The sequence below is a fragment of the Macrobrachium rosenbergii genome, chromosome 51 (assembly GCF_040412425.1).
Source record: "Macrobrachium rosenbergii isolate ZJJX-2024 chromosome 51, ASM4041242v1, whole genome shotgun sequence".
NCBI lineage: Eukaryota > Metazoa > Arthropoda > Malacostraca > Decapoda > Palaemonidae > Macrobrachium > Macrobrachium rosenbergii.
In genome coordinates this window covers 70,385,524-70,401,193 of record NC_089791.1, presented here as the reverse complement: position 1 = coordinate 70,401,193, position 15,670 = coordinate 70,385,524, and the positions used below count along the sequence as shown (strand labels likewise).

Sequence of the window (15,670 nt, the reverse complement as noted above, 5' to 3'; positions counted from 1 at the left end):
AATCACCTCAGGTGAATCACCATCTGAGCTGGAATCAGACAAGCCCCACGGGTTGGGCTCTGAACAAGAGTGGTCAGGAAGACATCCAAGATTCTCAGACGGGTCATCTGTAACACGTAAGATCTTTTGGGTACCATAAAAATTCTCTCATTATACACACTGGTGGTTCAAGCCATGTTTTATCAGTATATGGTGAGCCCTTACCAATTCCCATCAATCTTTTCAGTATACAAGTCACCATACTTCTCCATACATTGACTGACTAATATGGTTCATCAAACATTGTTGTAAGAAAGATTTCCTGGCGATGAGGACTATCATACCTTTTCAAAAAGGTTTACATGTAAGATGGCCATCTGCCCGTGGGTTTCTTGTCTCTGCTGATGGCATCAGAAGGGTGGCAACATCACAGGAACCTTGCAGGATGCTCTCAGCTGGAGTACAACCAATCTAAATACAATATAAATTATAGCCCTTTGTTGGCTGAGTCGGTTGAGCTTCAGACTGTCACTCGATGGGCCGGAGTTCAATTCCCCCGGCCGGCTGATGAAGAGTTAGAGGAATTTACTTCTGGTAATAGAAATTCATTTCTCGCTATAATGTGGTTCGGATTCCACAATAAGCTGTAGGTCCCGTTGCTAAGTAACCAATTGGTTCTTAGCCACGTAAAATAAGTCTAATCTTTCGGGCCAGCCCTAGGAGAGCTGTTAATCAGCTCAGTGGTCTGGTAAAACTAAGGTATACTTAACAATATAAATTATTCCACTACAGTGTGATTAGCACACACTACTACATTGCTGGAGGTTTATACAGGGTTGTCTTGACATGGATGACATGTATTTCTCCAAGAGAGCTGTAAATTCTTGGGAGATACAATCAGGTCCATTTTCATTCAGTATCTGGAATCCAAGGAAAAGGAAAAATTCTGTCCTTGATAGCTTGGCACATGGTGCAGCTTCTCTTACACAATTCCTTGCTAATGGCCTTCCTTAATACACTGGTAAGACGTTGATTCAAGCTATTACTTTAACTTTACAAAACTCAGAACTGTGACCAAGTTTCCCACATGCATAACAATAATAGTTACTCTTACCTGCATTGCTGATACTATTACTAGAAATGCTGATTTTTATGATAAAATCAATTTTTTTGGTACTTGCCCTCTACAACTTGCTTTATCTGTGACTAATCGGTGTGGGTTCAAAGTGTTAAAATTGAAACAATTGTTGATGTACACTCCCAATAGTTTTCATTTTCATTCTTCTCTTAACCCTTGGGAGAGTTTGAGGGAGGGTTCTCAATTAAAGAGGATAAGTACCTAAAAACTTTATCATACTCACCACTTTTGAGGTAGGAGATTCCTTATAACCAAATTTTATCAGATATCATTACAGGCAGTCCCCGGGTTACGACGGGCTTGGCTTACAACGCTCTTCAAACATATTCACCAAAAATTATTTTCCAGTTTACAACGCATGTTCCGGGGTTACGAAGCCAATCCAATGGAAGAAACATGGCTCCAAAATGTCAGAATGTTCAAAATTTGGAGGTTTTTTTTAATGAAAATGCAATAAAAAATGCAGGTTAAATTGTTTTCAAGACACCCAAATGATGAAAAGTAAGGTTTTCTAATGATTTTCAGCTTATGACAGGGTGTAAGCATGGAACCCTGTCATAAACCAGGGACTGCCTATCCTCTTCGCTGCTTATCTGAGGAATATGATCCTACGGCAATTAATTGTCAGATGAGGACCTTCATATAGCGAGGGCCACTATCATATCAGGTGGAACATGAACCCTGAATATGGCCATTGGTTGATGCTGTGCAACGCAGAATGACCATTGCACCCGTGCCTCCGGCCTGTAGAGCTGACGGGTGCTACAACCACAACTAAACCATGATTCCTAAAGAGTTACCAACTACCTAATTGAGTTGCTATGGTACTTGACACCCAAAACGACAAGACCAATTTGGAAGAAAAGTGGTAATTAATCAGCTCAGGAAAACTTTCTCCAATGAAGAGCAACTGGAGAAGCAATGACCAGCAAAAGACAAACATTACCCTAAACAAGACTTAGTCTGACCTCAGCTAAGAGAAAATAAAGTAAATACCGCACAACTAGGCAAAATGATTAAAAACAGAGGTGGGGTAAAATATCATGTACAAATGCAAATAATGTACGTAAGGTTCCCCCACTTACCCTGGGAGGAGGTTGATAGAGTAAACCTTTACCTGTTCATAACATATTAGGGAATCTTCCCTGCTAAAACTAGACACGCTAGTGTACAGCAGTCTTCATACTCTACCTTGATGGCCCTCAAGTTGTTAGAAGCAAATACAGAGCTACACTTCCACTACGCCACCAAAACTTGATGGTCTACAGAGAAGTGCTGATGAAAAATAACAGATGTAGCTGCTGCTCCGACATCACGTGGTTTCATCTTCAAAAGTGGACATACCTCTGGAGACACGATGTTCCTCCAGGATTAAGGACTTAATCAAGAAAGCCAAGGCATTCTTAGACATAGGAACCTCAGGCTTCCTGACAGAGCAAAATCCTCTGAGCCCTAACAAAGTAGCTCTTCTTCCTCAGGAGTTAGAGCTTCTAGCAAAGGGAATAGAGAAAACCCTTGGAAGAGCTTTGGGATGGAAGGATGCCAAAAAAGATGGCTTTGCTCTAGTACATAAAAACTTTACAAACAATACTGCTTGTAATTCACTTACTCTTTTGGCTGAAGCCAAGGCCACCAGAAACAGTTTTCAAAGAAAGAGCCTTGTGAGAAGCCTCCTCATGGGCTCAAAAGGAGGGCCTCTAAGGTGTCAAAAGACAATGTCCAGGTTCCATAAATGGCATTTGCAGAACCTTCGGCATTAGCAAATTCAACACAAACAGCTCATTACCAAATCAAAAACCATAAAATCAAAGAATGAAATGTACAGATGTTGAATTCTATAAAAAAGAAAATACATGTCACTAACTGAATTGAATACCATACCAGGTCAAAGTTAGCTGAATGCCATAAAGACTGCCTTACTGCACTTACTGTTAACAGTTTGAATATGATCCCAATCAAACAAGTATAAATAAGAGATTAAAAGCTAGGACAGGTTACTGTACTCAAAAACAGCACAGTGACCTGGATATTACACAGACTAGACTTACTATACTTTTCTTTAATGCCATACAATGGAAAATGGCAAAGCAAGGTGGCAAAAATTCTTCGCCCATTGGAAATGAAGTCTAAATTCTACAAAGTCAAGATTTCTTTACGGAACAGCAGAGGATATAAATGAGAATAAACATTGAATGATAAAAGAAATAGAAAATTAAATCCGCTATGACTACAATTTCATAGCCTGTTTTCACCAGCTATACAAATGAAGAACTAGCTGGAAATCCTGGACCCATAAGGGCATATGAGCGGTCACAGCCTCTAGCCAGCAAATTATCATTTGATTTGGGAATAATGAGCCTATGAATTAAGAACAGAAATGTAGGTTATAATGAACCTATGAATTAAGAACAGAAATGTGGGTTATAATGAGCCTATGAATTAAGAACAGAAATGTGAGTTATAATGAGTCTATGAATTAAGAACAGAAATGTGGGTTATAATGAGCCTATGAATTAAGAACAGAAATGTGGGTTAATGTAAATGATGGGTTTGTTGTGTGTGTTTTTTTTATAAGCGAGGAATAAAAACTATAAAAAAATAGTGAACTTTGCAATTGAAGCTTTGTTTTTAATTCCCATTACCATAAGAATCAAGTTTGCAATTTAAACTAATTTTTGTATCAACACAAAAAACAAGGTACAGAAAAATGGTCTCTATGACACAAGTCACTCCAACACCACATCCTGTACAATGGGAAAAAGTAACACTGCATGCTTCTAAACCGATTTAAGTAAATGCTAACATTACCTTTTTATCACATTTTTCACATAAATATGCATTGTCTCCTTCTAAAAGATCCCCTTTCACATACTGTTCGAGAGAATCATAGAGATTGCTGTAATTCCTTATGTCTATACTTATGACAGTAAATGTTTCCTCTCGTGAATACCTGTGGAATATAAGATAACATTTTAGAACCTAACATTTTAGAACAACTATGCTTATGGACCTAGCATCACAAATCTTTTAAATTATTCCTTTCTGATAAAATAAGTCCCATTTCAATGAAGTTACCAGATAATTTTCATGTTGAAAATTAATTTATAAAAGAAAAATGTACATAAATTATATCAACAAAAAACCCATTTAAACCTTTATAACTCCTATAACATTAGACCAATAAAATTAAAATCTTACCTATGCGGACATGTAGTGCAGATCTTTTGATCAGAATAAGATCCTCCTAAGATTTTATTCATGATTTGGTCATGCCCGAGAGCTTTTAATGCTTCATTCAAACTTTCTACCAAAATATTATAAAACTCACAGGCATCATGCTGCTCTCTTAAGTTAACAGGCTCTCCTTGCAATCTGCGGACAAAAAACTAGTTTGAGTATAAAGTTAATTATATATAATTTTTTCCCAAACATGAGACTGAAATAATTGTTTTGTGAAAATATACTGCAATACAATTAATACACTTTTTCCATCAGCCTTAGAGGCCAATAGCCCATCAAAGGCTATATGATTTTCATCCACCAGGCCTCTCTTACAACACTATACACATCTAGACACAAGCTCACAGAAGTAAAAAAAAATGAGGTTTTACATGTATAGGTTGAGGAAAAATGAGGGGTTTAATGAGATTATTCTAATTATTGTTATGCACAGAAGAATTAGCTATAGCCCATATTTGGACTTGCTCTGCAAGCTTTCAGATTTTTATTTTTACTTCCTCTGATCTCCCAACCTAGCTGTACAAACTGTCTAAACCTCTTACTTCAATTTTCACCTTTCATAAGAACAAACCCTTTGGTTAACCCCTATGTATTATAAAATGATATACTGCTTTGGTTAAGAGGGAAAAATGTTTAAGGAAGGAAAAGCGTTATTACAAAATGACAAATTTTTAATTAATTTGTATTTTTCCTAACATACAAACCTGAGGTCTTTACATATGGATAACTTTCGGCGAAGCTGGAAAGTGGCCATTAAACTTTTGCAAGGCGGTTATGATAACAGTTAGCTATGGTAGAGGCAGAAGTACTGCCCATCCAACGGGTATACATTTAATCTCTTCAGTTTACCTTTTGGCCCAGGTAAAAGAATGAGGGGTGGTGAAAGGTGGGTCTTTTATGTAAAGACCTCAGGTTTGTATGTTAGTTAAAATACAAATTAATTAAAAATTTGTCATTTCCTCCTACACGAATACAAACCCTCTGCATTTAGATGTGGAGACTTACTATTGGAGGGAAGATTCCAAGTAATTCTCTGAAATGACTGGTAGTTTGGCTCAACTGGTATTCTCTTCCTGATCATGAAAGAGCAAAGGAAGGATACCATACCTCTGATCTCTTGAACATGTGGGATGTTCAACTGCCAAACTTCTGGCCACTTCGAATGATAACCAACTGGCTTGCCCATAGCCAGTCCTTCTCTCTCCTTGCTAGAAGGTAGGAAATGCACCTATTAATCCAAACAAAAATGGATTATAGACAGGATACTCAGTTATGCTGATCACCTGCATTAAACTACATAACTTATTGAGCACCCATCAAGGATCCAAGGAAAAGGAGTCCAAGGACCCAAGGGCAATAACCCAAGGTAAAAGGATAAGAATGTGAACTGCACAATTACATTCTATCGTAGTATCAGATCGACGGATTCTTCCTGAATGCCATAGATCGATGGATGCCTGTGGCCCCTAGAGTGTTGCCTCAAACGTACTGATGACCACCAGGAAACTGCAGGGTACGTTTGGAAGCTCATTCCCCTAGGCAGAGAAATGATCCCTTTGCCTATGGTCAACACTCCAAGGTAAGAGGGTTTGCATGTGAATTTCACAAATACATTCTATCCCAGTCCTTAACTACAAGTCCTTTCTGAATGTGGCAGACATATGGATGACTTTGCCTTCTAGAGATCTTACCCGAAACGTACTGATGACCAGTAGGAAGTTTCACGGTAAGCTTGGTTGATCAGTTCCCTAGCTAGAGAAAGGATCCCTTTGCCATCATTTCTCGGGCAGTTCAAAGCTAACGAACTAGTTGTTAGCTTTGGGTTGAAGGATTAGACTATGGGGGTAACATGGAAGTCATACTGTCTTTGGTGCCACAGGACCATCAAAGAAAAATGATCAATCTAACTTATCACCACTGAATATGTAGAATAGGCAGATCAGAACAGAGCCAGCAACAGGAAATCGAGAGAAGAAAGAGTATGATCAATCTCCTTTCGAGGTTGAGCAAGAACACTTGGTCAAGATCAACAGTCCTATCCCTTGAGTTTATCGAAAAAGTACCATCTCGCTTTTGATTCCTTGTTGGTCATCATACCGAAAGTACCTATGTCTGTCCAAATACTAACACTGTCACAGACCTGACGTGTCAGATCTCATCGATACCAGAAGTGAAAGTCGTTTAGCACAGCTAAGAACCACAGTTCAAAAATTCCATGGACATAAAAGTTCTTCTTGTATACAAGTTATTGGTATTAACACCAATCTGGCAAAAGAAACTGATGAGGAAAAGTAAGCATGCTCAATCATTTCACGTTTCCAAAGAAGTGGAACTCCTGTATCCATGCATGGGTACAGCCTCCAGTGACAGAACTTATCTGACATACATACATGCCTCATCCTGGAATGTGTCCAACTGACATCTGTGTTGCGCATGCTACTGCAACCCCATTAATCAGCACTGTACACAGAGATGATGATAAGATAACCCCAGGGGATGTCCTATGATAAGATGCTCTATGTAGAAACATGCTAAGTACTCTACTGTCAACGGACTTTGCACCATTGACAGAGGAGATGTCCTAGTACTGTCAATGGAATGTGCATCGTCAACAGAGGAGATGTCCAGTGAGGAGATCCTCTATGATGACATCAGTAAGCTACTAAAAATAAGAGTTGCCCTAGGACAGCCCCTGCCCCTTTATTCATTGCATATATGCAAATCAAACAGAACTATACCTGTTCAAGCAACCAACCATGTCAGCCACATACAATGGGTTTGTCACCACTCCTCACTCCCCTTGCTCAAGAGTGAAGTAAAGGCTATATATGGATGCCAAAGAGAACTATATCTGTTCAAGCAACAAATCATGTCAGCCACATGCAATGGGACTGCTACTCCTCACTTCCCTTGCTGGAGAGAATAGTAAAGGCTATTAAGAAGCATATTTGTATGTTGTATGGAAAAAATATAAATGCTGTAATAGCATGAGTGCAACACTTTCCTGCATCAAGCCAGTTCCAGTGTATGATGTGTCATTCTTCAAAACTGTCCGTAGGTCGAGAAAAAAGGAAAAGGGGAAAGAAAAGACACCAGGCATCTCACTCATTCCCTCTTCCACACTACCATCTTAGGCAAGATACAAACTGTCCCGCCAGGGGCACTGGATGAGCTACACAATTTGCTGAGCAGCCATCACCGGATACGAGGAAAAAGTGTCCAAGGACCTGTGGGCAAAGTTCTTCATGTAGCAGGTCTGACGAAGCCAAGAACCAGCATTATTATTATTATTTTTTAATTTTTTTTAATCTATCACAGTCATCCTATTCGACTAGGTGGTTTTTATATTGTGGGGTTCTGGGTTGTATCCTGCCTCCTTAGGAGTCCATCACTTTTCTCACTATGTGCACTGTTTCTAGTAGCACACTCTTCTGTATGAGCTCTGGAGCTACTTCAGCATCTAGTTTTTTCCAGATTCCTTTTCTGGGAGCTCGGGATCGTGCCTAGTGTTCTTATGATTATGAGTACAATTTCCACTGGAATATCCCAAATCCTTCCTATCTCGATTTTCAGATCTTGATACTTATCAATTTTTTTCTCTGGAATATCCCATATCCTTCCTATCTCGATTTTCAGATCTTGATACTTATCAATTTTTTCTCTTTCTTTCTCATCTACTCTGGTGTCCCATGGTACTGTGACATCAATGAGTGACACTTTCTTGATTTTGTCAATCAACATCACGTCTGGTCTATTGGCATGTATCACCCTATCTGTTCTGATACCATAGTCCCAGGGGATCTTTGCCTGATCGTTTTCTATCACTCCCTCAGGTTGGTGGTCATACCACTTATACTGCAAGCTATCTGGTGTTTCTTACACAGGCTCCAGTGGAGGGCTTTTGCTACTGAATCATGCCTCTTTTTCTACTGGTTCTGTGCAAGCGCCGGACATTCGCTTGCTATGTGGTTTAATGGTCTCGTCTTTCATACTGCACTTCCTGCATATGGGTGAGATGTTATTTCCATCTATTGTTCTTTGAACACATCTGGTTCTTAGGGACTGATCTTGTGCTGCTGTTAGGATTCATTCTGTTCCCTTCTTGACTTCTCCCCTCTGTAGGCATTGCCATGATTCATTGCTAGCCAGTTCTTTAGTCTGTCTCCTGTACTGTCCATGCATTGGTTTGTTGTGCCATTTCTCTGTTCTGCTTTTCATTCTCCCATCTCTGTACATTTCTGGGTCTTCGTCTACTTTTATCAGTCCTCCTTCCCATCCACCCCTTAGCCACTTGTCTTCAATGGTTTTCAGTTATTGCCCCAGTACTCTACTCTTGATGCTGACGCAGTCCTCTGTGCTTAGTAGCCCTCTCCCTCCTTCCTTTTGTGTTATGTATAGTCTGTCTGTATTTGCTCTTGGCTGTAGTGTTTTGTTGTCATGTGTTTCCTAGTTTTCTGGTCTATGCTATGGAGTTCAGCCTTCATCCACTTCACTACTGCACTGTACAGGCAGTCCACAGTTATTGGCGGGGGTTCCATTCCAACAGAGTGACGAAAAGCGAAAATCTCCACTAACCGAAAATTGACGATTTGCAGTGCCGATAACTGGAGATCGGCACCTCTGTTAAGCATGTAATGACGCTGAAAATCACAGATTTTCATCGCTAGACAAGCAGTGTAAAACTGGATCGCCAATAACCGAGCCTGCTGATATCCGGGGACTGCCTGTATCTGATTACTGGTACTGCCCATATGTTTATGGCTTTCGTCAAGTTTCTGGCATTGAGTTTTGACTTGAGTATTGCCTTAAGTCTCTGCATATATTCTTTCCTGATCGTGTCCTTCATCTCTTGGTGTTTTATAACCTCGTCTTCTATATTCCCAGGTATTTGTATCCTGTCTCATCTATGTGTTTGATGCTATTCCCATCTGGTAGCTTTATCCCTTCAGTCCTTGTTACTTTGCCTTTCTGTATGTTGACCAAGGTGCATTTTTCTATTCCAAACTCCATCCTGATGTCCCCAGATACAATCCTTACAGTCTGGATTAGAGTATCTACTTCCTTGATGCTCTTACCATATAGCTTGGTGTCATCCATGAATATCAGATGGTTACTTCTGTTGCCTCCTTTCTTGTGTTGGTACCTAGTACTTTTGTCATGGGAATCATGGTTACTACAAAGAGTAGTGGGGACAAGCAGTCGCCTTGAAAGATCCCTCTCCTGATGTTAACCTCTGCTAGTCTTATCCTAGAGCTTGTAAGTACTGCATTCCAGTTGTGCATTGTATTTTTTAAGAAGCTGATGGTATTTTCTTCTGCCCCATATATTTTCAGACATTCTATTAGCCACATGTGCAGTATCATGTTGAGGGCTTTCTTGTAGTCAATCCAAGCCATGCTTAGGTTGGTTCTCATCTTACTATTCTTTGTATCCTCTAGGTAGTTGTGTAGCCTTTCACTGATGATATCTGTTAACCCTTAAACGCCGAGCCTCTATTTACAAAAACGTCTCCCGTACGCCGGCGGCGTTCGGGAGTTAGCGCCAAAGCGGAAAAAAAGTTTTTTCAAAAATCACACGCTTTAGGTTTTAAGATTAAGAGTTCATTTTTGGCTCCTTTTTTTGTCACTGCCTGAAGTTTAGTATGCAACCATCAGAAATGAAAAAAAATATCATTATCATATATAAATATTGAAATATATGACCATAAAAAAACATTTTCATATATAATTTTATACAAATCGCTGTGAGCAAAACGGTTAAAGCTAACGGGTTATTTTTTTTTCTTTGTATTGTACACTAAATTGCGATGATTTTGGTATATAACAAATTGTAAAACGATCAAAGCAACACAGAGAAAATATTATCACAAAATGATGCATGAATTCAGGAGCGTAAGGCCTAGGGAAAATTAAAGAATTCTAGAATTATATTAGTTATTTTCTTAACAAGAGTGAACGTAAAAAAGTTTTTTCAAAAATTCACCATAGATCGAAATATTGTGCTAGAGGCTTCCGTGTGTTGAAAAATGAAGCTAATTGACTGAATATTACTAGACTGTAAGTGTTTTAGCTTACAATTGCAGTTTTCGACCATTTCGGTCGAGTTAAAGTGTGGTAGTGTGGGTACCATATCATGTTGCAATATTCAAGTGGAAATTACAAATGGCTGGACAATCAGTTTTTTTTATACATATTATGATGATAATAGATCAACATAAAACTACAGTATAAATGATTCTGTAAGTGAAACAACGTTTTATTGATATTCTGCTGTGTTTACATTAATATTAATATTGTAACTGCCTATTAAAATAGGCAGTTATTAGCATTTTTAGAGGGGGGGGTGTTTGAACTATTAAAATTCTAGCCAGTAACAAGCATTTTTAGAGGGGGATATGTCCCAAGTTAATGTACTTTCGCTTGATGAGGGTGGTTGTGGTCCCTAACCCCACGATTACTGGGGACATACTGTAAATATGTACACAATTGTAGAACTTACTGAATATTTTAAAACAAAGCACTTCATGGCAACTACACTCCAAATTTTTCTGATGATAAAAAGGAACCAAACTGAACTGAATATAGAATTAAGGCCAAAGGCCAAGTACTGGGACCTAGACATTAAATACGTCGTCCAGACTTAGTGAATACAGCCACACCTTGTGCATGGGGGATGCTGCGGACAGTAAATAAAATCAGGGCCATCAAACCTTGGGATTAAAAAATAATCTTCGACTTGTTACTACTTACAAGTGTCTCAGATAAAAACATCAAATCGTAGTTATAGGAACAACTCTGGAGATCATAAGCCTCGAATATTTGAGTAACATATTTTATAATTTCTCTTACTGTAACTGTGCCAGGGTTCAGCTCAATGTCTCTAGAAAGAATTAAAATTAATAAAAAAAAAATCAGGGGCAAAACTATTAAATAGACTCATAACAAGAACTGTAAGAATCAACAGAAAAATAAACAACAATACCATCAACAACAGTATTTACATTATTTACAAAAATTCTGCTGACATCAACAACAATATTTACATTATTTAAAAAAATTCTGCTGAAAGTATATATAAACATCACCGTATGTCACTGAGAGTGACCAACAGGGTGGGGCCGGCACAACTTGTAGGGCAAATAAGAAATCTGCCAGGTTTGCCACAACAACTGGGGGAGGACAGTTAGGAAGGATTTAAATATTATAAAGCACTCCGAAGGAAAAGATTAGGTAAAGACAAAGGCACTTTACTGATAATCCACAAAGCAACTTTTGCTTTCTCATCAGCCTCTCCTACACACTTCAAAACAATAGGAAAGTGAAAAAAAAAAATAAGATAAGTGTACCCTCAGGCAAAGGAACTCAAAGTGAAGACCATGGAAGGCCACGGTACAATAGCTATGGCACAGTCCATGGTTGGAGAACAAGGTTTGTATTCAAAGTAACCATCTCTTGCCTGCCGAGGCTAAAGGGTCCCTTCTACCTGCTGGTTTGATTTTGGAGTGTCCTCCTCCTAACAGTTGCCTGCCAAGGATAAAGTCTCTCTTCTACCCTAACTCATGTAGGCAAGGACTTCACATCCTGAACTGTGTGTGGGTGTGTGGGGGGGGGGTTGTAATTTTTAACCAAGTTGGCTATCTTGTGTTTTTCAAAGTTTCTCAAAGTCAAAGGTGTACTACACTGCACTGCTAGATGTAAGATAAAGCTGACTTGAAGCATTGTAACGGGTAAAAGATGCAATTTTGCAAGTGCAGGTGGATAATGAAAATTCTGTGGCTCAAGAACTTCTCTCTTCCTCTTTATTTCTCCCAAACATTCAATTCTTTATTGACTTTTGTTTCATATACATGATACAGTATGTATGATATGTTTTCCCTCATAAAGATGAGCTGGTTCTAAACCTAAGTTAGTAACACTGGCTGTTGCAGGGAGAGTGCCTTTGTAGCATATTTATTTGTTTATCACTTTTACCAGTGATTTTTTGTGTTTTCTTGGCTCACAAGTGTTGTTTTATCACAAATATGCCTTGCAAGAAATTTGGTTATCAATGGGAAGCATGTTCTCACAATATTAGTGAATATAATGAGAGAAAGAGGCAGCAGAAATTATGAACATTCACCTTCACAATTTTACCATTCGTTTAGTCATTACTTCCAAGATGCTGATGAGGAAGATGACAACTTTGCATTAGCGCTATCTGATGAAGAAGAACAGCCCAGAGAAGACGACAAAGAGGAAGTCAACAATGATACAATCACTAAGTGTTCTGGTGCTGAATTATGAAACCAGCTTACTAAGCTCGTATGTGAAGAACATAAAGGATAAATTAGATGACAGCACAAACAATGACAATAAAATAATTTTGCTACAGTTAAAGAACCTCTACGAATTATTTGGGAAAACAACAAGCGATCACTGTGGTATCGCAACAACTTTATGTTGTCGAAAATGATGTCACCGTTATTTTTGAATGCAAGTGTGAAGAGCCAATAGTTACTCAACCTAACCAAGTGAAGGGTGTGGAAATATGAACACTAGCAATATATGTGAAACAACAGCTTCATATGTTTACCAAAAAGCCAATAGTTACTCAACCTAACCAAGTGAAGGGTGTGGAAATATGAACACTAGCAATATATGTGAAACAACAGCTTCATATGTTTACCAAAAAGCCAATAGTTACTCAATCTAACAAATTGAAGGGTGTGGAAATATGAACACTAGCAATATATGTGAAACAACAGCTTCATATGTTTTACCAAAGAGCCAATAGTTACTCAACCTAACCAAGTGAAGGGTGTGGAAATATGAACACTAGCAATATATGTGAAACAACAGCTTCATATGTTTACCAGAGAGCCAATAGTTACTCAACCGAACCAAGTGAAGGGTGTGGAAATATGAACACTAGCAATATATGTGAAACAACAGCTTCATATGTTTTACCAAAGAGCCAATAGTTACTCAACCTAACCAAGTGAAGGGTGTGGAAATATGAACACTAGCAATATATGTGAAACAACAGCTTCATATGTTTACCAGAGAGCCAATAGTTACTCAACCTAACCAAGTGAAGGGTGTGGAAATATGAACACTAGCAATATATGTGAAACAACAGCTTCATATGTTTACCAAAACAAGTTGAATGGGGGATGGTTGGCTTCTATAAATAATGCATGTAGTGCCTTGGGTGCCAAAAGTTTAGCCAACATTCCTTATCAGAGGTTACAAGAAATTTATAGAGAACTTTCAGACAACAAAAAATAGGAAACATTAAAAGAAGTTGACAAGGCATTAAAAGAAGTTGACAAGGCAATCTTTCGTTTTTAGGAAAGCATTGGTGTAAAACCTGATGAAAATGGAGTCTTGGACAAAGAGGTAATTTATGATGGCACATGGATGAAAAGGGAGCACAAATCTCCCATTCATGTAGGTGTTCCTTATGGAAGCCTACACTAAACTCAGTTTTTTTTACCGAGGCGGATTTGCCCTCACTCGCAGGGGTGCCCTTTTAGCTCGGAAAAGTTTCCTGCTAGCTGATTGGTTGCAAGTATTTTGTCCGAATAGCATCATTGTTTTCAAATAATTACCAAGTAATGTGAATCGCAACTTATTTACTGACCTACATTTTTCCCTCAGATACATGTTTTGTCAATAAATAATGTTAACGAATAAAGAGGTTATAAAGTATTGTGATGGTAAGTCTAAATTTAATAACAACGCCTGCCGAAGTCAACGACAGGAGCTTGTTTTCGGATGCATGCTGCATAATTTTTGTACTTTTCACATATTTTAACACCAATTGGGATAAATTACACTAAGCATAAGAAAAACATGTTATTAAAAACTTTCTTTGAATACCAGAATCTACTAAAAACATGGAATTAATAAAACTCACTATTGGTGAAAACTTCCGAGGAGGTTAAAGGAACAGCCTGTGGCGGCCTGGCGGGAAAACTGTCCCAGCTGTGTCATTGCAGCATTTTGCTGATTTATGTCATTGCAGCTTTTTCCTGATTTATGTCATTGCAGCTTTTTCCTGATTTATGTAAGAGTTGAAATCAGTGTTATGATATTTAGATTACTTTAATGGCTATATCTGCAATTAAATAGTTTCTGTGCTTCTTTTTGTAGGTGCACACTAATAAAAATATATTTCGCAGAAATTAACAACTTATCTTTTCATGGAAGTTACAGCAAACAATGCGAGGTAAAACTTTTTATTTTCTAACTTTGCGTTTTGTTCAGGACACATGTAAGGTTAACACGAGTGTCTGCAGATATTTTGAGAAGTAAAAGAATATGTGACTGAGTAGAAAATGTACTATACACATATATATTTTAAGGATTAGTAGGCTATAGGCGTCTACTGTCAAATACCAAGGCGGGGACGGAAGGGGAAGGGAGGGGTATCGCGGTTGTAACTCGGTGAAATTATGAATTCGTTTAATTGTGATTTTTATGCAATTTATGGAACACTACAGTATCCTCAAACCGAAAATAGTGCTATTAATAGAATCTATACCGTTACGACAAAATTAGCAAACCCTTTCTATACGGACTTACATCATAGGCCTACATACACCTAGCCTAACTTATATTAAGCATCAGCTCCTGTTTACTGTTACTCCTTACCTTAAAAAGTTAAGCAAAATATATTTCACTTGTCAAAAAATGGCGTAAGACACAGACATAGGCTAGCCTAGTTTGAAATGTGTGCAAGAAATAAAACCAAAATAAGGGAAGTACATTATTATTATGTAAAAGAAAAAAATAGCCTCTTCATATTTACCATAATGATATAACAAAAGGCTTCAGCACAAAAGCCTATAAAAGATGATATGTATCTGAAAAGTTTTCTTGCCCATCAACATTTGCTGGCATGTGGATATCATATGAATAACTAGGCCTACCTATCTAGGTAATTTTATCTAAAGCCACAGGCTGTTCCTTTTACCTCCCTGGAAGTTTTTACCAATAGCGAATTTTATTAATTCCATGATTTTGGTAGATTCTGGTATTCAAAGAAAGTTTATAATAACATGTTTTTCTTATGCTTAGTGTAATTTATCCCAATTGGTGTTAAAATATGTGAAAAGTACAAAAATTATGCAGGGTGCATCCAAAAACAAGCTCCTGTTGTTGACTTCGGCAGGTGTTGTTATTAAATTTAGACTTACCATCACAATACTTTATAATCTCTTTATTCGTTAACATTATTTATTGACAAAACATATATCTGAGGGAGAAATTTAGGTTAGTAAATAAGTTTCGATTCACATTACTTGGTAATTATTTGAAAACAATGATGCTA

The 15,670-nt window shown here is 38.0% G+C and overlaps 1 protein-coding gene across 1 annotated transcript in view; it reads right to left on the bottom strand.

Annotated features, from left to right (window-relative positions):
* LOC136833478 (ubiquitin carboxyl-terminal hydrolase 9X-like) overlaps positions 1 to 15,670 on the bottom strand; it is a 525,953-nt gene that overhangs the window by 171,359 nt on the left and 338,924 nt on the right. The window contains 2 exon segments of the mRNA XM_067095694.1: positions 3,926 to 4,067; positions 4,316 to 4,489. Coding sequence (XP_066951795.1) covers positions 3,926 to 4,067; positions 4,316 to 4,489 — 316 coding nt within the window.